At 44.5% G+C, this 24844-nt stretch overlaps 1 protein-coding gene across 1 annotated transcript in view; it reads right to left on the reverse strand.

Moving 5' to 3' along the window:
* ZW10 (zw10 kinetochore protein) overlaps positions 1 to 24844 on the reverse strand; it is a 55372-nt gene that overhangs the window by 15759 nt on the left and 14769 nt on the right. Inside the window, exons 4-11 of the mRNA XM_040326023.1 lie at positions 24021 to 24098; positions 18100 to 18259; positions 9816 to 9965; positions 9542 to 9733; positions 8810 to 8970; positions 8531 to 8713; positions 4990 to 5216; positions 2404 to 2475 (exon numbers count right to left, since the gene is read on the reverse strand). Coding sequence (XP_040181957.1) covers positions 2404 to 2475; positions 4990 to 5216; positions 8531 to 8713; positions 8810 to 8970; positions 9542 to 9733; positions 9816 to 9965; positions 18100 to 18259; positions 24021 to 24098 — 1223 coding nt within the window. The remainder of the gene's footprint in view (positions 1 to 2403; positions 2476 to 4989; positions 5217 to 8530; positions 8714 to 8809; positions 8971 to 9541; positions 9734 to 9815; positions 9966 to 18099; positions 18260 to 24020; positions 24099 to 24844) is intronic.

The following is a 24844-nucleotide window of genomic DNA, read 5'->3' on the forward strand; positions in this document are numbered from 1 at the left end:
CTGATAAGCGATCCCCATTGGAAGGTTTACCCTTCCCTCTTCTCTTATGGTGACAACTCTAAAATTATGGAATTCTCATCACTTTCTGCCACCGGGATAATGGCGAGGCTTTGTCGTGGCCGCATCGCTGGACCATGGGACAGATCAGTGTGTGTTTATTAAAAGTCATGCAAACGAAATGTGCAAGTTCTGTATATAATTGTATTCTATTTCGTATGCATTGCACACTGCCCTCACTGTGCTCACGGCACTAATAATGTTATCAGTACATTACAACATTTAGAAGGGTTTTACACTATGTGGAGCTTCTCCTTTCATTATTAATTACGGTCATATCAGGATGCCATTGAGATGAGCAATACAGTCCTTAGTCTTATCCTCAAGTGGATCCTGTAGAAGAGCCTTGGAATTACCCTGGCCAGGGTGTGTGGCCACATGCCCATTTGACTTCTCTTTTTAGATGGTCCACTGAATTTGGCAAGCCTGCGTCTTTACCGAGGTGGCAGTGTCACATTTTTGGAGACCTGAATGGTGATGGATGCTCACTACTTACAGAAATTAAATTTTTCAAGAGGATCACGTCTAATGTTAAACTTTATGGGCCGGATTCAGAAAAGAGATACGACGGCGTATCTCCTGATACGCCGTCGTATCTCTGAGTGCGGTCGGTCGTATCTATGTGCCTGATTCAGAGAATCAGTTACGCATAGATATCCCTAAGATCCGACAGGTGTAAGTGTCTTACACAGTCGTATCTTAGGCTGCATTTTCTGGCTGTCCGCTAGGTGCCGCTTCCGTATGTTTACGCGAGGAATATGCAAATTAGTATTTACGCCGTTTGCGTTCGGCTTTTTCCGGCGTAAAGTTACCCCTACTATATGAGGGGTATGTGCGGCGTATCCTATGTTAAGTATGGCCATCATTCCCGCGCAGAGTTTTGAAATTTTTACGTCGTTTGCGTAAGTCGTTCGAATAGGGCTGGACGTAGTTCACGTCGAAAGCATGACGATTTACCGACGTCATTTGGAGCATGCGCACTGGCATACGTCCACGGACGGCGCATGCGCCGTTCGTTAAAAACGTGGGGTCACTACTATTTTACATAGTACACGCCCCCAACCAGCCTACTTTGAATTAGGCGGGCTTACGCCGGCCCAGTTACACTGCGCCGCCGTAAGTTTCAGCGCAAGTTCTATGTGAATACACAACTTGCTGCTCAAACTTACGGCGGCGTAGTGTATCTGAGATACGCTACGCCCGCCTAAAGATAGGCGAAGCTCTCCGAATCTGGCCCACTATCTTCACTTTTTACATTTTCGCAAATTCTTTGCACTTTTTATTAACTTTATTGCTGCATCTACATTTCGACTTTGTTGTGCACAGGTGTTAATAGATAGATTGTATGATATTTTCACTATCATTGTATTTCTCAATTTACACTTGGAATAATTTAAATATGCTTTAATTAGCACTGTTTATAGCGTGGCTCTTTTTGATATACAGCAAAACCTCGGATTGCGAGTAACGCAGTTTGAGCGTTTCGCAATACAAGTTTTTTTTGTTTGTTTTTTTGTAATCCTGACCCGTTGTCTCACAAGACGAGCAGGATTCAAGCCTCTGGGGTGTGCAGTAGCGCATTTGGCCAGAGGTACCGATGACGCTCGTAGACACTCAAGAGCCACTTGGGATCACTCCGTTCCCGAGTGTCTCCAAACTTCTCCAGCCCCCCCCCCCCTCTGGCCACATGCGGTACTGCATAGACAAGCAGTGGCTGTGGAACGAATTATCCAAGTTTCCATTGATTCTTATGGGGAAACTCACTTTGATATACGAGCGCTTTGGATTACAAGCATTCTTCTGGAACGGATTATGCTTGTAATCCAAGGTACTACTGTATTGGAATTTGTTCTTTGGAAGATATATCGCAGCTGAGCAGCAGCTTTTTCGTAATAATATTTTTCACTGCAGGTATCATCACCATCCAAGTGCAGTTTTGAGCTGGGATTTTATGTACATGGGGATTTGCCTCTATTAGAGTGCCTCGCATATACAATTATTTCTAAACCAATCCTCAGCTTTGTGCAGCAGTTCTGAAGATGTTTTTAAAACCTGTAGTAAAAGGACTACTGGCTTAAAAAAAAAAAAAAAAAAAAAAAAAAAAACAGAAACTGCAAACATATTTTCAACGTGCAAGGTTTGTGAAATAAAGGAGTGACAAGATGATTTATAATCACAAAATGCTTCTTTCTTGAAATCAAGACCTTCAGTGGCACTGGGAAATGCTGCTGCAAATGAAAGCACGAAAAAAAAAAAAGCATGTCGCACATACAAATCACCTACAATCAGCACAGTTCATGCAAACAGTTAAAGCCATGAGGTTCATGGGGATGCTGGAACACTCACTTGTGATACGTTGGGACAACATCATAGAACAGATGAAAAATGTTTCTGACAGTGTAGAATAGCTGGATGGAGCTGGAAAGAAGGGAAGGTGGTAGAGAAAATAAAATTACAAACTACTAAACATAAGCATAAAAACATGCACAGTTATTACTTGGGAAATAAAAGGCAAGAAAGTACAAGATTTGTCCAAAGTCTCGATGCGCTGGTCATGGGTCATATAAGCTGCTGCTTTCAAAATGATGTAGACCAATTCGATATAAAAGGATGCAAGAAGATAAATATTACCACTGCTGGTCCCTGCCTGAAAACACTAGTTGCCTGTCTTCAAAAATTTGAATTACAGACCCACAAAACACGTGAACTCCATACTCTTCTTGCTTACAAAGTACTGAAGCCAAAATGGACAGCAGGGAGCCAAAGTGTTCAGAAGGAAAGCAGCAATGGCACCTCCTATATATCTTTCATGACAGATTTCCTTTAACGGAAATTGATATTCTTGCAAGATATCTCAGAACATCACGAGAGTGAATGCAAAAAAGTGTGGGCACCCTTGACCAAAATGGAGGATTTGATGGTTTTCTAAGTGAAAGGTAAAAAATAAAAAAATAAAAACATACTATATTCCCGAAAATGCAAAGTTACCATTTAACATATTTGATCATCCTTAGTTACTGACAGTCTTAGAAAAATTAAGAAATAGTAGGAGAAAGACTTCTAAAAGAATGTCTTCGAGGTAGGGCTGTTACTGATTAAAATTTTCGTGTTCGATTAATAGATTTTTTTTTTTTTTTATAGATTAATCGACTAATTTCAATTATAACACACATACATTTTTAGGATCACCACCATATATAGTCCCCACTGTAATATCCACAGACATCTCCCCCACTGTAATATCCACAGACATCTCCCCCACTGTAATATCCACAGACATCTCACCACTGTAATATCCATAGACGTCTCCCCCACTGTAATATCCACAGACGTCTCCCCCCACTGTAATATCCATAGACATCTCCCCCCACTGTAATATCCACAGACATCTCCCCCACTGTAATATCCATAGACGTCTCCCCCACTGTAATATCCACAGACGTCTCCCCCCACTGTAATATCCATAGACGTCTCCCCCCACTGTAATATCCACAGACATCTCCCCCCACTGTAATATCCACAGACATCTCCCCCCACTGTAATATCCACAGACATCTCCCCCCACTGTAATATCCACAGACATCTCCCCCCACTGTAATATCCACAGACATCTCCCCCCACTGTAATATCCACAGACATCTCCCCCCACTGTAATATCCACAGACATCTCCCCCCACTGTAATATCCACAGACATCTCCCCCACTGTAATATCCACAGACATCTCCCCCACTGTAATATCCACAGACATCTGCCCACTGTAATATCCACAGACATCTCCCCCCCTGTAATATCCACAGACATCTCCCCCCACTGTAATATCCACAGACATCTCCCCCACTGTAATATCCACAGACATCTCCCCCACTGTAATATCCACAGACATCTCCCCCCACTGTAATATCCACAGACATCTCCCCCCACTGTAATAGCCACAGACATCTCCCCACTGTAATAGCCACAGACATCTCCCCCACTGTAATAGCCACAGACATCTCCCCCACTGTAATATCCACAGACATCTCCCCCACTGTAATAGCCACAGACATCTCCCCCACTGTAATAGCCACATACATCTCCCCCACTGTAATAGCCACAGACATCTCCCCCACTGTAATATGGTCCACATCTCCCCCCACTGTATAGGAAGATTAGTGCTTGCTTAGTCTTACCAGAGTAGCCGGGCGAACACGAGCAGTTGAGTGATGACGTCAACGCGCCGCTCTAGACTCACCTAGGCCGCCGCCGGGTGGACCAATATGGCCGCCGCTCCAGGAGCTAGGCCGAAGCCACGGCCTTTCCTATGGCCGAGGCAGCAGCGGAGCTCTGCGGATCACGTGGTGTGCCGATCCGCATATGGTGACCCGCTCGAATCATTTACGATTCGTTGCACCACTAGTGCCGATCAAAAGAATTTTGATCGTTCAAAAAAAATATTAAAGATTAATTCGAGGAATTAATCTTTCATTTCCACAGCCCTACTTCGAGGTTATGGTTTCTGCCACTGGGGAGTTACACAACCTAATACATTCAGGCAATAAAAATTACTTATTAAAATGTACAGACAATTAAGATCGAAGTTTAACTTTTTTCTTTTTTTTTGGTTTGGCTGTTATGGGAAAAAATTATGTGACATTTATAAAATATAAGCGTAAACCTTCTTGACATTACTGTATGAAATTTGAAAGAATATACAAGCAAAACAAAAATAATTTTTTGTCCGACTTTGGCCAGAGCCAATTTCACCACATAATTAACTAGGTGTATTCAGTGTTAAAACCGCATATATTTATAAATCGTGGACAAGCCCAATTTCATTTTGTTAAAAAAAATAAAAAAAAGACCTTGTCTAGGCACAAAATATTTTAGTAGTATGTCACAAATAAGCTTATTTTATTAATGTTTGCAAGTTGAGGCATGCTTTGTCGCCTTACCAAGGTGGATTGCTGGCAGTGGCTTCAGAAAGGGTCTGGTAAGCGAGATAGATCAGTTTTTGAACAGACTCGCTGATCCTGCAGGTAGGCAAAGAGAAGGTGTGTTGGCTGAGCTTGAACTCATTTTCTAGTGCCGACGGTTCATGTGAAGGGCTCTTCTGTATCTTCACCTTCTCTCCACTAGGGCTTTGGAGTTTCGGCACTGTTACTTTGGAGTCTGGCGTAATCTAAAAAAAAAAAAAAGCACTAGGTAAAAATAAATGAAAATACCTAGAAGTCTCCATTGAAAACCATAAAAAAAAAAAAAAATGCACCCCTAACATCTAGCATCAAGGAGATGAGAACGTCATGTCTAAAATGGGGTGATCTGGCCTGACAACCGATCTCGCTAGGCACATCACCCAATGGCCCGGATTCACGTAGAACCACGTATATTTGTGCGGGCGTAACGTATCCTATTTACGTTACGCCTCCGCAACTTTGACAGGCAAGTGCCGTATTCTCAAACCAAAGTTGCGGCGGCGTAGCGTAAATAGGCCGGCGTAAGCCCGCCTAATTCAAATGTGGTAGATGCGGGCGTGTGTTATGTAAATTTAATGTGACCCCACGTAAATGCCACTTTTTACGAACGGCGCATGCGCCGTCCGTGAAAGTATCCCAGTGCGCATGCTCCAAATTAACCCGCAAGAAGCCAATGCTTTCGACGTGAACGTAAATGACGCCCAGCCCTATTCGAGAATGACTTACGCAAACGACGTAAAACGTGAAAAATTTGACGCTGGCCCGACGTCCATACTTAACATCGGTACGCCTCATATAGCAGGGGTAACTTTACGCCGGGAAAAGCCTAACGTATACGGCGTATTTGTACTGTGTCGGCCGGGCGTATGTTCGTGAATTGACGTATCTAGCTGATTTACATATTTCTAAGCGTAAATCAGCGTACACGCCCCTAGCGGCCAGCGTAAATATGCAGTTAAGATCCGACGGCGTAAGAGACTTACGCCGGTTGGATCTAATACAAATCTATGCGTAACTGATTCTAAGAATCAGGCGCATAGATACGACGGCTCGGACTCAGAGTTACAACGGCGTATCTGGAGTTACGACGGCGTAACTCGTACGAGAATCCGGGCCAAGGTGTGTAAGGTAACTCTTAAGCCCCCCAGAGAGTTCAGGGGGTTTGATCCCAAAAAAGTCAATGGGACCAAAGAGATTGCATGCATGGAAAGTGCCCTTACAAGCGTAGACAAGAATGAAGATGAAAATGAGACTCCTGATGAAGCAGAATTGTCCTACCTGACCACAAGCAAAAGGTGTAGGGGAAAAAAAAAAGTGTTCTCCCGATCAGGGACAAAACAGAAGTCATCCCTTCTAAAGAGTCGGCGTGTCCACCTTTGAAAGAGGACCCAACTCTAAGCCAAAAGGTTCCAAGAAGTAAAAAATGCGTATGTTGTCTCCAGCAGAGGATTCCTGTATCAAGGTCTAACAAAGATCTCTGTCAGACACACAGAATCTGGGGTGCACCCAACCCAAGTGTGAGAACCTCTCCGCTCAGTCCAGAAACGATCAGTTAAGAAGAACCGGTTTATGGCAAGGTCTAATTGAAACATAAGCTTTAAGCTAGTGCATTGTTGGTTCACTTACCTTTTACTTCCATTTCCCTTCTAAATGTTTTTTTTTTCTTTGTCTGAACTTCTCACTTCCTGTTCCTCCTCAGTAAGCTTGCCCCCATCATCCAGGCGGTGGTTAGTCAGCCAGAACAGCTTACTGGGGAGAAACAGGAAGTGAGAAATTCAGACAAAGAAAAAAAAATTTAGAAGGGAAATCGAAGGAAAAGGTAAGTGAACCAACAATGCACTAGCTTAAAGGAACCTATTTAGAAAATGAAAAACAAACCTTTACAACTCTTTCATATATGTATTTCAAGTGAACATCTAGCCGTTTACCTGCAGTTCATTTTCAATGCTACAGAGCTTAGCCAACCACTTCCAGACTGTCCCTGGATATACATCGCTACTTTGCCTTTAAATACAGGGGTTATGGCAGCAGACAGCTGCCATAACCCTATTTTTTTTTAAACAGCGGGCAGTCCGTTTGAATATAAAAGTGGTCTCAGCGGCAGATTCGACACAAGATGACCTTTATGGACGGCGGGAAAGCTGCCCCCTCCTGCTGCGTCCCAGTGGTCTCTGCCGGTTACCGGAGCCCTGGGTAGTGGCGGAAACTATCCGATCCACAGGATGGATGGGCAGGAAGTCGAGGGAGGGTATGGTGGCCCACACTCGGCTCTATGCCCTTGGACAGTGGCTCTCAACTCCTGTCCTCAGGCCCACTAACAGGCCAGGTTTGCAAGATGCCTTAAACACATCACAGGTGATATAGTTTGCTGCTCAGTGATTGCAGTATTCTAGTCTGCATCTCCTCAAGGTAATACTTAAAATCTGACCCGTTAGGACAGGACTGGAGAACCATTGCATTTGGAGGACCAGAGCGACGTCAAACGTCACTTCTGTCCTCCGGCCTTAAAAAAGGGACAATTTATTTTTATTATTGCTTTTAAGTGTAAGTGTGAGAGTGAGCTCTTTTTGACCCAGATCTCACATTAAAGAAGCCCTGTCCTGCTTTGTTCCCCTATTACAAGGGATGTTTATATTCCTTGTAATAGGAATGAAAGGGATCAAATGTATTTATTTTTTTCTGCCCAGCCGTGCCATTGTGCGAACGTATATCGTCGTGCTTTGGTCCTTAAGCAGTTAAAGAGAGTGTAAAAAAAAAACATTATAGAACAAAATTGGGCAAAGTTTAATTTTTTTTTTAATAATAAAAAAAAAATTGCATTTAAAAAAAACGATGTGCAAATATCGTGTGACATAAAATATTGCAACGACCGCCATTTTATTCTCCAGAGTCTTTTCTAAAAAAAAAGATTAGATAGATATACTGTATATCGAGAGAGATTGATCGAGAGAATGTTTGGGGGTTCCAAGTAATTTTCTAGCAAAAAATACAGATTAACTTGTAAACAGCAAGCGTCAAAAATTGGCTTGTTCCAGAAGTGATTCAAGTGATATTAAAGGTTTTCTAAAAAAATAAAAAATAAAAAACACAACACACACACAACCTGCTCTGTGCAATGTTTTTACACAGGGCAGTCCCGATCCTCCTCTTCTCAGGCCCCTCGCCAGCGCTCTTAACCCGCCCTCCTGCCAAAGTGCCCCCAGAGCAAGCAGCTTGCAATATGGCACCCAAGAAGGCTCGTTCCTAAGCCATGGCAGCAATCGGTTCAATGGGCATGATTGACAGCAGCAGAACCCATTGCCTCAGCCAATAGGGAGGAAGAGACTCAGGAGACCGATGCTCTCAGGTAAGTATTAGGGAGGCTGGGGGGGACTGCTGCCCACAGAAGGTTTTTTACCTTCATGCATTAAATGCATGAAGGTAAGAAAAACAAAAACTTAAGCCTTTAGAAGCTTTTTAAGCTTTGGTTTACTTTAAATCTGTTGAAAACAAAGCAATAATATAAGTGTACATGTCTCACCTTCACAGTGTTGTGTATCTCAGAGGTCATGAGGTTTCTTGCAGTCACAATCACATCTTGGCATTTCTTGCTGGCAAAGTGAGCATTGACATTCCGGGCATATTTCAGCAGCTCTGTTGCATCACCCTTCAGATATCTCATACCTTTGAGAGTATTTTCAAAATCTTCTGTAGCTTTTATAACCTGAATTGGAGGAAAAAAAAGAAAAAAGAAGTAAATGAAAGCCTTCAGCTGACACTAGACAAAGATATTAACTTACAAAATAGAAGACATACATACCTCCTCATACTGCTCAAGCTTCCTGCTGTTGGTAGGTATGGAGTATACCAAACAGTCTTTAATGATGGCCTCAGAAATCTCCTCCCAGATCAGATCCCCAAGAACCTCTGCTAGAACCACTTTATTACCCTCCCGGACTTTCTGGTTTTCTACTGGGACATCTGGAGGAGATAATGCACAGAACAAAATCATCCCAAGAAGTCACTACTATTAAATAAACTGAAGACGACTCAATTGCACAATAAACAGAGAATACGGTCTAATGCACGCGATAATGAAGCAATTTGAGTACCACAAATTGCATGATAAAAGCAAGTAGTAGTTATTAAGAGGGATCCCCATACAAACAGGAAATTCTGTAGTAATTTGTACTGCACATGCCTCGGAGTTCATGATCCTCCACATTTTGGTGCAATCAACTTCAATGACCTGTCACATGCTTGTGTGTCACTTTCCCTCAGACCTCTATGAAGGGGTATATATATATATATATATATATATATATATATATATACATACATACATACATACATACATACACATATACACATATATACACACACAGACAAGAACATTGTCTGTAGCAGGATCTTCCAGCAGCAAACTATAAAACCAAGGGCCTATCGATAAATAAATTTGCCTCTCTACCAACCCTGGCTTTCCTAGCCGGCATGCAGCAGCCCCTTCATAGGGCAGATTTAGCACTCTAACTCCTCTAAATGAGAGCCATACCCAGTAAGTGCTTGTGTAGTAACTCCAGGACCAACATCAGCTTCATGAACACCTGAGTTGGAGTTGGATGTTCCAACTCTGTCTTAGTGCTTTCAAAACGAAGTATTACCCCCTGAGGTTGAGACTCCACCAGAACGTGAAGGGATGGATATTTTACCAAAGGCTTAAGGATATAATTCAGCAGTAGCTGGCCTGTAATAGAAAAGGAATAAATGAGTTACAGAAAAGCATTCTGCAGAATAGATCTGTCTCAGAGAAAGTTGTCTGGTCTTACTGAAGAACTTAAGCTTGGTGTTTAGCTCTCCTAGGATGGCCAAAGCTTGAAGGACAGACCCTAGTATTGGTTCAGAAGGGGACTCATCAGATGATGGCAAAGCACATAAGTGCAGTTCAGTCTTCAGGATCATTTCCAGACTTGAATAATCTTCAGAGAGAAAAAAAAAAAAACAGAATTATTAAAAAACAAACCAACCAACCACATACATTTGGTAGTAGCTTCTCTCAGCTACAAAAAAGCACAGTACATTTTTCAATTTGACTCTCAGAGCTTCTGCATTACTACAGAGGTCATCTGTGTGTCTTTAGACTTGCCAGCAGAGGGCGCATATAAACAGGTAATGAATGCAATCTACCATTTCTGTGTGCCAAAGAGAATGCCTTGTCCTTCCTTTCTGCGGCATTTTGATATTTTTAAAAAAAGGCGATGACCAGCTATGACACTTTATAAAAAAAAAAAGGCATAAACTAAACTGTGAAAGATTTGCCTCAACATAAAACCTTCATTCAAATTATATATATATATATATATATATATATATATATTTGCTTTAAAGTGCCCCCAAATCTGTTTTAGGTCATCATCCAGTAAAGAAAATGTGAAACATACTGGGGTTGATTTACCAAAACTGGAAAGTGCAAAATCTGTTGCAGCTTTGCACAGAAACCAATCAGCTTGCAGCTTTTGTTTTGTTTTTTAAAACTGAACAAGCTGAAGTTAGATGCCGATTGGCTTCTATGCACAGCTGCACGAGAATAAGGAAAGGAATGGTCGGCACTCAGACGGACATCCAAAAAAAATAGTGTTCCGTTATTAACAGCTTAAGGACCAGTTGCCGCAGTTGTACTGCAGCAATGTGGCTGGTTCCCATGAATCGCCAACAAACCAACCAACCAACAATCCAACAATCCAAACAACCAACCATCTAACCATCCAACCATCTAACCATCCAACCAACAATCCAACAATCCAACAATCCAACAATCCAACAATCCAACAAACCAACAATCCAACAAACCAACAATCCAACCAACCAACAATCCAACCAACCAACAATCCAACCAACCAACAATCCAACCAACCAACAATCCAACCAACCAACAATCCAACCAACCAACAATCCAACCAACCAACAATCCAACCAACCAACAATCCAACCAACCAACAATCCAACCAACCAACAATCCAACCAACAATCCAACCATCCAGACACATTTTGGTAGTAGCTTCTTTCAGCTACAAATTATAACTTTGGTGCAAACCAATCAACACGCTTATTGTGATTTTTTTTACCAAAAATATGTAGAAGAATACATATCGGCCTAAACTGATGAAGAAAAGGGGATTTTTAATACAGCTTACCTGTAAAATCCTTTTCTTGGAAGTACATCACGGGACACAGAGCGGCATATTCATTACTATGTGGGTTATATGGAGTACCTTCAGGTGATGGACACTGGCAATCTCAAACAGGAAGTCCCCTCCCTATATAACCCCCTCCCATAGGAGGAGTACCTCAGTTTTGTAGCAAGCAGTATGCCTCCCAAAATGGTCCCTATAAGAGGGGTGGGAGCTCTGTGTCCCGTGATGTACTTCCAAGAAAAGGATTTTACAGGTAAGCTGTATTAAAAATCCCCTTTTCTTTCTCGTACATCACGGGACACAGAGCGGCATATTCATTACTATGTGGGATGTCCCAAAGCAATGCTTTAATGAGGGGAGGGAGACATCTTCCCAAGACAACAGGATTTAATTAGAGGTACACTCTAAAATAATAATAATAAATCCAACTTAGTAAAAAAAAGAATAAATTTAAATGTAAATTTAAATCAAGGGTGCCCCCGATTCCGAGGGTCTTAAATCGCAGCCTGCAGCACTGCCTGCCCAAAGGCTGTATCAGTATTCCTTCTTACGTCCAACTGGTAGAACTTTGTAAACGTGTGGACTGAAGACCAGGTTGCCGCCTTGCATATTTGAGCCATAGAGATCTGATGGTGTGCTGCCCAGGAGGCGCCCATGGCCCTGGTAGAATGAGCCTTTATTGATAAAGGAGGAGGCAACCTCTTCAAGCCGTATGCCTGAGTAATTAACTGTCTAATCCACCTCGAGATGGTGGATCTTGCAGCCGCCTGCCCCTTCTTGGGCCCGTCCGGCAAAATGAACAACACCTCTGTTTTCCGAATCTTCTCTGTAGCTTTAAGATAGGCCTTCATGGCCCTGACAATATCTAGGGTATGCAGCAACCCTTCTTTTCTAGATGTAGGTTTCGGAAAGAAGGAAGGTAGAATCAAATCCTGGTTTAGGTGAAAACCGGATATAACCTTCGGCAGAAAAGAAGGATGAGGACGGAGAACCACCCTATCCTTATGCAGAATAAGATATGGTTCCTTACAAGATAAGGCAGCCAATTCTGACACTCTCCTGGCTGAAACTATGGCAACCAGAAATACCAATTTCCTTGTTAGTAAAACCAAAGGAATCTCAGCCAAAGGTTCAAAGGGTTGCTTCTGCAAAGCTGATAGAACAAGATTTAAGTCCCACGGACAAATTGGGGACTTGATCGGAGGATTAATACGTAAGACCCCCTGAATGAAGGTCTTAACCAGCGAGTGGGTGGCCAACGGCCTCTGAAACCACACTGACAGAGCTGAAATCTGTCCCTTAATTGTGCTTAATGCCAGGCCTTTATCCACTCCCAGCTGGAGAAAACTTAACACTCTATCAATGGTATACTTGCGAGAAAGCCATTTCTTGGACTCACACCAGCCTACATAGGCCCTCCAAACCCTGTAATAAATTATTCTGGAGACCGGCTTTCTAGCCCTGATCAGGGTGGAGATAACCTGCTTAGACAGACCTCTACCCCTGAGAATCAGGGATTCAGCCGCCAGGCCGTCAAATTTAGACGCCGTAATGCAGGGTGGAGGATCGGGCCTTGAGAGAGTAGGTCTGGTCGTAGAGGAAGAGTCCAAGGGTCTTCTACTGCCATCCTCAAGACTAGTGAGTACCATGCCCTTCGGGGCCACGCTGGAGCAACCAGGATTACTGGCTTGTGCTCCATCCTTATCCTGCGCAGCAGGCGGGGTAGTAACTGGAGAGGGGGAAACGCATAAAGGAGTTTGAACTGATGCCAAGGGCAAACTAACGCATCGGTTCCGCAGGCCATCGGGTCCCTTGTGCGGGACATGAACCTGTCTAGCTTCTTGTTGAACCTCGATGCCATGACATCCACGTCTGGCACACCCCACCTTTGGCAGATTGTCTGAAAAACCTGGGGATGTAGAGACCATTCCCCTGGCGACATAGTTTGGCGACTTAAGAAGTCTGCCTGCAGGTTGTCCACTCCGGGAATGAATATTGCCGATATGCAGGGCACATGAGCCTCTGCCCACAGAAAAATCAAGCTCACTTCCTTCTGAGCGGCCTGACTCTTGGTTCCCCCTTGGTGGTTTATATATGCCACAGCCGTGGCATTGTCTGATTGTATTCTCACCGGGAATCCCTTCAGTTTGGATGTCCATGCCAGGAGGGCTAGCCGAGCAGCTCTGAGCTCCAGGATGTTGATGGGCAGCTGCTTCTCCGCCGCTGCCCAAGTACCTTGGCGAGTATAACCATCCAAGACCGCTCCCCAGCCTTTTAGGCTGGCATCTGTGGTCACTATCTTCCAGGCTATGGGGCTGAAGGATTTCCCTTTCAGCAGATTCTGAGGGTTTAACCACCAGCACAGACTTTGCCGGACTCTTGATGATAGAGCTAAAGGAAACTCCAAGGCCTGTGCTTTCCCGCTCCAAGCCGCCAGAATGGCTGCTTGTAGGACGCGAGTATGGCTCTGTGCGTAAGGTACCGCCTCGAACGTAGCCACCAGCTTGCCTAGTAAACGCATACATAGGCGAATAGTTGGTTCTTTTTTGCTTAGAACCAGCTGAATCAACTCCTTGATAGCTTTGACCTTTACCAGGGGTAAAAATACTCTTTGCTGAGCTGTATCTAACCTCATGCCGAGATATTCCAACTGTTTTGTTGGTTGGAATGCTGATTTTTCTCGGTTTAAGACCCAGCCGAAACTCTCGAGGTATTGACCCGTAAGGGCAACCGCTTGCTCCAGGCAAGCCGGTGAGTGATCTATGATCAAGAGATCGTCCAAGTATGCTAGGACCGTGACCCCTTGGATTCTTAGATTGGCTAAAATTGGAGCTAGAACCTTCGTAAACACCCGGGGGGGCCGTAGCCAGCCCGAAAGGAAGTGCCACAAACTGGAAGTGACGCTGAGCCACCGAGAAGCGTAAAAATCTTTGATGTGGCTGAAAGATCGGTATATGAAGGTAAGCGTCTTTTATGTCTATGGAAGCCAGAAAGTCGTCCTTCTGGAGCGCGGCGGCAGCTGACCGAACCGATTCCATCCGGAATGACTGAACCTTTAGGTAAACGTTTAAACCTTTTAGGTCTAAAATTGGTCTGACATCGCCGTTGGGCTTTGGTACGACAAATAGATTGGAGTAGAAGCCTAGTCCTTGCTCTTGGACTGGTACCTCTACAATCACGCCCTGGCAGAGCAGACGATCCAATGCCGTTAGGAACGAGGCCTTTTTTGCTGGATCGTTCGGTACCCTTGACTCCTGAAAATGAGGCGGCGGAAACTTTAGAAACTCTAACTTGTAGCCTCTGGCCACAGATGACCGGACCCATCTGTCGGGGATGTTGGCTTCCCAAACCTCCGAAAAGAGACGAAGCCTTCCCCCCACTCGAGTGAGTGGGGGCGCCCCTTCATAAGGCAGACTTAGGGGCTGGCTTTGTTGGCTTGCGATACCATGGCCTCTTGCCCCCAGGGGCCTGTCCCTGTGACTTATTGTTAAAGTTGGATCGCGCAGGAGGCCGTCGATACTGCCTGGAATTTGAGGGCCCCGGGACAGGGGAAATCGGCCTCTTAAAGGCAGGACCCCGGAACTTCTTTTTGACTGGTAGGAGGGTACTTTTACCACTCGATATAGTCTGAATGTATTTATCTAGATCTTCTCCGAAGAGTCTTCCCCCATGAAAGGGAAACCCTGCCAGAAGTTTCTTACATGGGGGCTCGGCCGCCCAGTTCTTTAACCATAAGAGCCTTCTCATATGCACTACTAATAGTGATAAACGAGATGCCTGCTGGATGGAGTCCTTTATAGCATCCACCGCAAAGCATAAAGCTCTGGGAATATCAGATAGCTCCTCTGCCTGTTGGGCAGGGATGTCTTTCAGCATCTGTTTAGTTTGGACCTTCAAAGCCTGACAAACTCCGATAGCAGCTACTGCCGGCTGTACCACTGCTCCTGCCGTAGCAAAGGAAGCCTTTAAAAGTGTCTCTAAACGTTTATCAACCGGATCCTTAAACATTTGTATGTTTTCTACCGGACAAGTTAATGTTTTATTTACGCACGAGATGGCTGCGTCCACAGCTGGGGGCGCCCATTTTTTGGAAAATTTCTCTTCCATGGGGTAGATAACAGAAAATCTTTTAGGCGGCAAAAAGATTCTGTCCGGTCGTACCCAATCTTGGTAAATCAATTCCTCCAACAGAGGATGGACCGGAAAAACTGCGTCATTCAAGGGGGCTTTTAAAGAGCCCAAGGAGGAAACTATCGGAGCCCGAGGCTCCGGTAAGGGCAACTTAAATGCCGATCGGACCATGTCTGTCAAGGACTGGATCCACAGACTTTCTGCTTGGGAGGCAGAGAATGGTTCCTCCACAGTAGAATCCTCAAGCTCTGAACCTTCTAGGTTCTGGTCCACCAGGTCCTCCTGAGATTCTAAGTCTCCTAGGGAGAGAACCTCCGCATCTGAGTATACACACTTTGGTGAAGGGGACCTAGTCCGCTTTTTGTCTGGCAATGAATTAGCGATCATAGCTGCCAATCTTTTCTCTAGCCCTCCTAAGGAGATAGCTAGCATTTCCTCAGTGATAAACACCGGGTTGGGAGGATCTGGGCCAGCCTCCGCACCAGACCCTCCTGTTGGCTCAACCAAGGCGGCCATCCCTGGGTCAACAGGTGGGGAGAGTACTGGCATAGCCTGACTCATATCCTCAGAATCTGAGGGGGAACCCTTTTGTTTTTTGGTATTTTTTGCCCCTCTAGATCCCGAGCCTTTGGGAGCCATGGTACAAGACCGAGGTACCCCAGCATACAACAACTGACTGTTTGTAGCTAGGAAAAAATTACGTGGTTAAGGGAACAGTAGTATTACTAATGTCCCTAACCTGGTGGGGCTCCGTATGTTCCAACAAAAAAGAACCACTTTTTTTTTTTTTTTTTTTTCAATACATTATTATATATATATATTTCCTTTACCTTATTAAAGGCTTTTTTTTTTTTTTTTTTTAAAACATACAGCCCCACCAATACTTTACCAGCCTCCAACCTGCTGCAAAGAGGATTTTTGGCTTAATAGATATGCATAGGCTAAGCCTAGCATGTACTACCCCTTTCCTGCCACCGGGGGTCACTAGTGTGCCGCTCTGTGTCCTCTCGCTCTCAGCTCAGTTTCAGACTGAGCCATAACGAGGACCTGCTTCAAATAACAGAGGCGAAAGCCCGCCTCTTTCGACGCCGGCCTGCACGCTCCCCGCCCCCCCCCCCGAACGGCGCAAAACTGCTCTATTAAGCGTGCACGCGCCCGCGCGCGCGCCCGTATGTCAGGGGAGGGGAACACATGGAGACGCGCCGCCAGACTTCAGGAAGCAGGGAGAGGATCGCCCCTACGGCTGCAGAGCGGCAATTTCAAAAACCCCGGCCAGGTAGGACTTAAACACAGGCCTCTTAAAGGACACATTTATAGCCCTGAGACAGATCTCCAAAAAAGACCTTCCCAACCAGCGGGGCAGCAGGTAGCCAGTAAAGAGATGCCTAGACAGGGGGATCCAGTCATGGGGGGAAAAGTTAGATCATCCAGACATAACAGACATAGTGACCATGGTGCCAATGCAGAGCATACTCAGGCAAACCCCCCGCAGATCTCCCCTGGAGAGTCCACTGTCGGACCAAGTCCCGCAGACTCTCCACTTACCTGCTCCATGCCGCAGGACGTTTGCCAAGCAACAACAGTCCAATCTTCTCCCATCTCCGTGGGTAAAGTAGTAGACCATCAGGTACTGGGGTCCTAGGAAGGAACCGACTGACCTGGACCTATATAGCACCCTGGCAAACAGGATACTTTTGGCTTAGGAAAAGCTCTAAGTCCTGGGCCCAGGGTCCATCCCTCTAGAGAGGGCATTATAGGCAAAACCCCACGGTTTGGGGCCCGGGTACTGTCCACTTTGGCGCTGAGGCACTTTGGACAGATCCGGTTAGCCCGCCTTAATCCCAAGGATACAGAGGCAAAGCTAATCCATGACCAACACCTAAGACACTGGCGAAAAAACTGAGGTACTCCTCCTATGGGAGGGGGTTATATAGGGAGGGGACTTCCTGTTTGAGATTGCCAGTGTCCATCACCTGAAGGTACTCCATATAACCCACATAGTAATGAATATGCCGCTCTGTGTCCCGTGATGTACGAGAAAGAAATATGATTTCTTTTTTTTTTCTTTTTTTTTTTGGGGGGGGGGGGGGGGGGGGGATATTATAGCAAAAAAATAATTTTTTTTTTTCAAAATTGTCACTTTGTTTTGTTTATTATTATTTAGGTACTTATATAGGGCCAATTTACGCCCTATACAAGGAGCTTACAATCTAAGGTCCCTAACTCACATTCATATACTAGGGCCAATTTAGGCAGAAGCCAATTAACCTACCAGCATGTCTTTTGAGTGTAGGAGGAAACCAGAGCACCCGGAGGAAACCCACGCAGGCACAGGGAGAACATGCAAACTCCAGGCAGGTAGTGTCGTGGTCGGGATTTGAACCAGCAACCTTTTTTACTGCTAGGTGAGAGTGCTACTCACTACACCACTGTGCTGCCCCACAGTATAGCGCAAAAAAATTAAAACCGCAGGATGTGACCAAATACCATCAAAAGAAAGCTCCATTTGTGGGAAAAAAGGACCTCAATTTTGTTTGGGTACAGCAGGCTATTATCCTATTAATCGAAACAATAAATCGGCCAACTAATCGATTATGAAAATAATCGTTAGTTGCAGCCCTATTTATAGGTCATTGTATTAAAAAAAAAAAAAAAAATCCTTAGGGTCCTTTCATGTTACTGACCAAATTGGGAAAGTCAAGAGCCAATCCTCATTTTGCTGACCCCTACCTTAATGTAGAAGTATTGCAGTACATGAACCCTGTGTGGAGTGCAGGCTTACTGTTACCTTTGGACGGTGGAAGTTTCCATACTGCCAGTTTCTGCCATTCCTCTCCAAGGTGATACAACATATTCTGCTTCTGTACAGTCAGCTCTATTCCCAGAGATTTCAGCACCTGCAGCTCAAAGCCTTTCCGAGACTTCAGTATCTTCAGACAGCTCTGTGCCTACAGAGAACACCAATACGGATCACTACAGGACTCTGCTCCATTCCAATGAGCAAAACACTCAAAGGCTCCATTCACACTTGTAAGACTCCAAAGCTGTGCAGACTGTGGATGGGTGCGACTTGGATACGACTTTGGCTTGTGATAATGGACAATTGTTGCATCGTATAACCTTCAGGTAGGACTTTCATGCCACTTTTGAGGGTTATCATTGAAGTCTATGGTCCTCAAGTTGCATGAAAGTCACACAAAAGTTGTGCAGGGACTACTTTGAGGTCGCTGCAACTTTAAGTCGCAGATATTTGAATGGTTATCTTTGGAAAACATGGGGAATGATGCATCATGCAACTTAGATATGCAAAGCTGTATGACAAGTTGCACAAGTGTGAATGGAGCCTTAGCACTATACCTTTACCTAATAGCTACCACATGTAATCATTTATTAATATCCATTAGGTGTGTAGACCTGTGCTTGCATACTGGAAGTTGAGTCCAACAAGGCGCATGCCATCTCATGGAATTCTCCCTTTAATTTACATCTGACAGTTTTTAAGGAGCTCTGGGAGTGCGGCCATCACTATTCTCCCAGAGCTCTGAAAGGAGAGATGCCGTTTTCTCACACACAGCATCTCTGGCCGCTCTCTCCTTCGCTGTTCATCCACAAAAGCCTTTGTATTCTGTGAATGAGTTCACTTAAAGCGGAGTTCCACTCAAAAATGTTACTTTTGCTTCGGAATCCCCCCCCCCCCGGTGTCACATTTGGCACCTTTCAGGGGGGAGGAGATACCTGTGTAATACAGGTATTGGCTTCCCACTTCCAGGCATTGAACGCAGTGGCGACCTATGCCATTTCCGGCACCTACTCCCCCCGATGTCTTCTGGGAGACACACATGTCCCAGAAGACAGCAGGGACCAGTGGGATCGCGTATGCGCAGTAGAGAACCAGGAAGTGAACATGTAAGGCTTTACTTCCCGATTATAAAAAAAGGGAAGTCGCGCTAATTAAAATTAATAAAAATATAGTGAAACACCAGTGACTAATAATTAGAAACAATTCAATATATGGTGCATGCATGAACCACAGCTCCCAGGTCGGGGATGACATGCCTATGAAACCGTCTCTCTGTTGTGCTGAAGAATGTCTTACATTTGAACAGCCTGGCAATGCAGCAAAGGGGTGAAGTAGATTGTGTGCGCTACAAAAAGGCTCTACAAAGAAAGAACCACTCAGCAGGGGCTGTGGAGAGCTTGGATTTTAATGGTGATTACTAATGTATGGATATCGCTGGTTGAAGATAACCATTTTGGCTGCTGCTGGATTTCATTTTATGCTTATTATTCACTGAATTCTGGTAAGAGTCAGTATTATCTGTGGTGGAGGTCTCCTGTTTGTTCTGAACACAGCGTGGTTGCCATCACTGCTACCTAGGATTCCTTTCATCACTACACCTGTGGACTGCTTTATAATCTCTTGGCTTGTCTAGATTGTCAATTCGTCTATATCAACTGCAGAGACATTTATGATATTTAGTAGATATTCACTATTTGCACTTACAACATTGATGGTGTTTACCACCATATATTGAATTGTTTCTAATTATTAGTCACTGGTGTTTCACTATATTTTTATTAATTTTAATTAGCGCGACTTCCCTTTTTTTATTATGTTTATTTGTGCTGTATGGCACACTTAAGACGCGGCTGATAAACACATTTCTTGCACTATATGTTGGGTCTGCGCAACAATATTTCCTTTTTACTTCCCGATTCCCTTACCGAAGATGGCGGCGCCTCCATCCGAGAGACAGAATGGCTTTGGGTGCCGGCACCCATGACAGGTAAGTGCCCTAATATAAAAAGTCAGCAGCTGCAGTATTTGTAGCTGCCGACTTTTAATGTTTTTTTTGTTTTGTTTTTTTCGGTGGAACTCCGCTTTAAAGGCAGGAAGAGAAGGTGGTGAGGGGTGGGATGTGCACAGCAGCTGCATGCGACTGCAGCCTCAGGAGCTGGAACTAGAGGGTCTAGCCTCGGGAATAGCAATGTTTATGCTCCTGGCATGTTAAAAAATGCGAACTGTAAATTAAGGCGATAAGTCCACAAGTTGGCACACACTTTGTTGGACTTGGGACCAACTAATCCAGCAGATACATTTATTTGGAGTTCATTTTTTTTTTTGTTTAATAATTTTAAGTCAATGTGAATTGAAATGAAAGCAAGTCAAAAGGAAACGAGCAAATCTCAAATTCAAGCCATTTTTTCCTAAAAAGTAGCAAAAAAGGCATTCAGATTTGCTTCTGTATGTGATGACCTTGTGCTTGAAGCCTGACAAAATCATATGGTACCAGAATTGGCAAAATGGATTCATATGATTCGCTGAGCATTATATAAAAAACAGTGGAAAAGGAACTGCTTGTACTGAAATAGTTTTTATATTGGAGATTATATATATATATATATAATCTATCTTTCTCCAAATAAGACTGCAAGGCCCGGATTCACAAAGTACTTGCGCCGACGTATCTCAAGATATGCAAATATGCGCCGGCGTATCTGTGCGCTGGACCCACAAAGTAAGATATGCCTAAAAACAGGCTTCATCCCGCCGACGTAACTCGCCGGCGTAGGGTGGGCGCACATTTACGCCGGACGCATGGTGGCGCTGCCATTGATTAGCCATTCAAATATGCAAATGAGGAAAATACTGCGATTCACGAACCTGCGCGCGCCCGACGCAGGCTACGAGAGGTGCGCGTAAGTTGTACGTCCGGCATAAAGTTAAGCCCCAAAAAGGAGGTGCAACTCAGCAGCAGACATGCAAAGGTCTGCACCAAGGAATACAAGCCGGCGTATTTTACGTTGGACGTGTGTCTTAATGGGCGTAGGTTACGTTCATGGCGTAGGCAGTGATCCGGCGTATCTTAGGCAGTTGTTCCGACGTGGTTGTGAGCATGCGCACAGGGATGCGTCCACGTCACGACGCATGCGCAGTTCATTAAACGTACTTGTCTGGCTCTCAAACCATCATTTGCATGGGGTCACACCTCATTTGCATGGGGCAAGCCCACTTCCACCTACGCCGGCCTGCGCCTTCGTAACCTATGCCACGCCAACGCAGTGTTGGGAGCACTGGCTTCCTGAATTCCATGCTTGCCTCGCTGCGTCGGCGTAGCGTATATTGGTTTGCGCTACGGCGGCGTAATGTGTGCCCGCTCTCTGTGAATCTGGGCCATAGTTTTCTATATATATATTTTTTTTTAAATCAGCACATAATTTTAGACTAGTTTACTACTGTATTATAAATACTATGGAAAGGCTAGCAAGATCTTCAACATGGCCCCGGAAGCAAGGAAATCAGAGAGTCACATCGGTCTATAAACCCCATTCACCCTAGTCTACTTTACTGTCTGAAGATGCTTTTCATACAGAAATCCCAATTATTGCCAAGTGGCTAGTGCACACCTATGTCCTGCAGCTTTGCCTTTTCTTCTCTCTTTTTTTAACAAAGAGACAAAAAAACAAAACACATGAATTGTTTGTGTGTTTTCGGTCAACCTGAACCATGATGATATCTCTGCTGTTTCTCACACTTTGCATAAAACAGGTCAAAATCATATAAAAAAGGCATGCACAGCTAATTTCCCTCTCGCGCTCAGCCTTGCACACTGGAGCATGAGAGGGAAATTGCAGAGAACATTGCAGTATAAGAAGAGGCCGCTACCCAGCCACCAAGATTTGTGACACTCCAGTTAAAGTGGTATTAAAGGCTTTCTAATGAAAAGAACACACACACACCAAACATGTCATACTTACCTGCTCTGGGCAGTGGTTTTCCACAGAGCAACACCAATCCTCCTCTTCTCAGGTCCCTCACCGGCGCCCTTAGCCCTTCCCTCCTGCCCCCAGAGCAAGCAGCTTGCCATGGGGGGCACCAAAGCAGGCTTGTTCATGAGCCGTGGCTCTGCGTATCCATTCACACACAGTGCCGCAGCATGAAGGCAAAAAAACCTTGAGCCTTAGGCCCCTTTCACATTAGCGGACCGTTGGTCCGTTTATTACAAGTCCGTTTACGGACTTGCAATGCATCCCTATGGGATCGCGTCCGTTAGCGGATGGAGCATCCGCTAACGTCCACAACCATCCGCGTCCGTCAGGATCCGGTTTTTCAGACAGAAGAAAACCCAATTTTTCTTCCGTCCGGCGGAACGGATGAAGACGGACAGACGGTCCGTCTTCATCCGATTTCCCATAGGGGAGAGCGGAGAAGAGACAGGGCGGTCTCTGCACTGTGTGCGGGGACCGCCCTATCCGCCGACAGCTCAGCGGGGATTACAGAGGATCCCCGCTGAGCTTTTGCGGACACACACGGAGCGGACACAAAAACGGTCCGCTCCATGTGAAAGGACCCTTACAACCACTTTAACCACTTGCCCACCAGGTGAATTCTGGCACTTCTCTCCTTCATGTGAAAATCACAATTTTTTTGCTAGAAAATGAATCAGAACCCCCAAACATTATATATTTTTTTTAGCAGACATCCTGGGGAATAAAATGGCAGTCATTGCAATACTTTTTGTCACACCGTATTTGCGCAGCGGTCTTACAAGCGCACTTTTTTTGGATAAAAATCACTTTTTTGAATTAAAAAATAAGACAACAATACATTTTGCCCAATTTTTTTATATATTGTGAAAGATAATGTTACGCCGAGTAAAATGATACCCAACATGTCACGCTTAAAAATTGCGCCCGCTCGTGGCATGGCGTCAAACTTTTACCCTTAAAAATCTCGATAGGCGACGTTTAAAAAATTCTACAGGTTGCATTTTTTGAGTTGCAGAGTAGGTCTAGGGCTAGAATTATTGCTCTCACTCTAACGATCGCGGCGATACCTCACTTGTGTGGTTTGAATACCGTTTTCATATGCGGGCGCTACTCGCGTATGCGTTTGCTTCTGCGCGCGAGCTCGTCGGGACGGGGCGCTTTAAAAAATTTTTTTTGGGTTTTCTTATTTATTTTTATTTAGTTTTATAATTTTTTACACTGAAAAAAAAAAAAAAAAAAAAAAAAAAAATTGATCACTTTTATTCCTATTACAAGGAATGTAAACATCCCTTGTAATAGAAAAAAGCATGACAGGTCCTCTTAAATATGAGATCTGGGGTCAAAAAGACCTCAGATCTCATAATTAGACTTAAATGCAAAAAAATAAATAAAAAAAAAAAAGTCATTTTTTCAAATGACAAAAAAAAAAAAAATGTTTCTTTAAAGAGGCTGGGCGGGACTGACGTTTTGACGTCACTTCCGCCCAGCGGAGCTATGAGGACGGGTGAAGGAGATTTCTCCTTCAGTCCCGTCCCCGCTCAGCTGCCGGACACATCCGATCCCCTCCGCCGCTACCGACGGCTCCGGTAAGCGGCGGAGGGCGCGGGAGAGCGGCGGGAGGGCCCTCTCCCGCCACCGATAACGGCGATCTCGCGGCGAATCCGCCGCGGAGACCGCCGTTATCGTGTACACCACCGCCCCCTGAAAAGATGAATATCTCGGTTGTGGCAGCAGCTGCTGCCGTTATCGAGATATTCAACTTTAAAAAGAGGACGTCTTTTTGACATGGGGCGGTGGTCAAGAGGTTAAATATGGTTACAAAAGACTTTTGTGAAACTTTAGCAAAGGCCATTTCCAGGAGAATACTAGCAGATCACTGGTTGATTTGATTGTTACTTGAAATAGGTGTGTATAGTCAAGAATTTAAAAGCTCAATACCTTTTCTAGATGTCCAGCTGCAATAATGTAGCTCCTCTCAGACAATGTCAAGTTGTACTTCTCAATAGCAATATTAAACTGAAAAAAAAAAAAATGAATGAAATTAGACATGACAACTGCTTCAAAGTGCAACTCTGACCCAGATTATACAAACTAGCATTACAGAGCCATACTTACATCCAAGATTCTTTTAGAATTCATATTTGCACAGGATTGTTTCATTTATAGTGTATATAGCACTTACATTTGTGTGATGGCTTATATTTCCAGTGCTGTGCATATAGAACCACCACTGCATGCACGCTCCCTCCTAAGGACTACACTGGTGCAATAGGCAGCACAAATGTATGGGGCCTGTGAGGCTCAACTGCTATTGATTGACAGAGGGAGGAGAAATGAACAGAAGATGAACGAAACGCTACACATGCGCAATTTTGAAGGACAAAAGCAAGTACTATTGGCACGTGTATTCCCGCCATTAGCGCTTTCAGGAAAGGTGCGTGTGCGCTCCCCAACTGACGTTGCAGGAAATAATTCACCCAATTCAGAGAGGAGGAGGATTTAAAGATCACAACAAAAACGAATGCCGCGTACACATGACGGTTTTCAATGGTCTAGAAAAAAACAACGCTTTTTTCAACCCGATTACTGTTAAGCTGGCCTTGCCTACACACGATCGTGAAAAAAAAATGCTCTAGCAAAGCGCGGTGAAGTACAACACGTACGACGGCACTATAAAAGGGGACGTTCCATTTGGATGACGCCACCCTTGAGGCCGCTTTTGCTGATTTTGTGTGTAGCGCCTGTGTACTTTCAGTACAGGT

Source organism: Rana temporaria, chromosome 10 (assembly GCF_905171775.1).
Source record: "Rana temporaria chromosome 10, aRanTem1.1, whole genome shotgun sequence".
In the NCBI taxonomy this organism is placed as follows: Eukaryota; Metazoa; Chordata; class Amphibia; order Anura; family Ranidae; genus Rana; species Rana temporaria.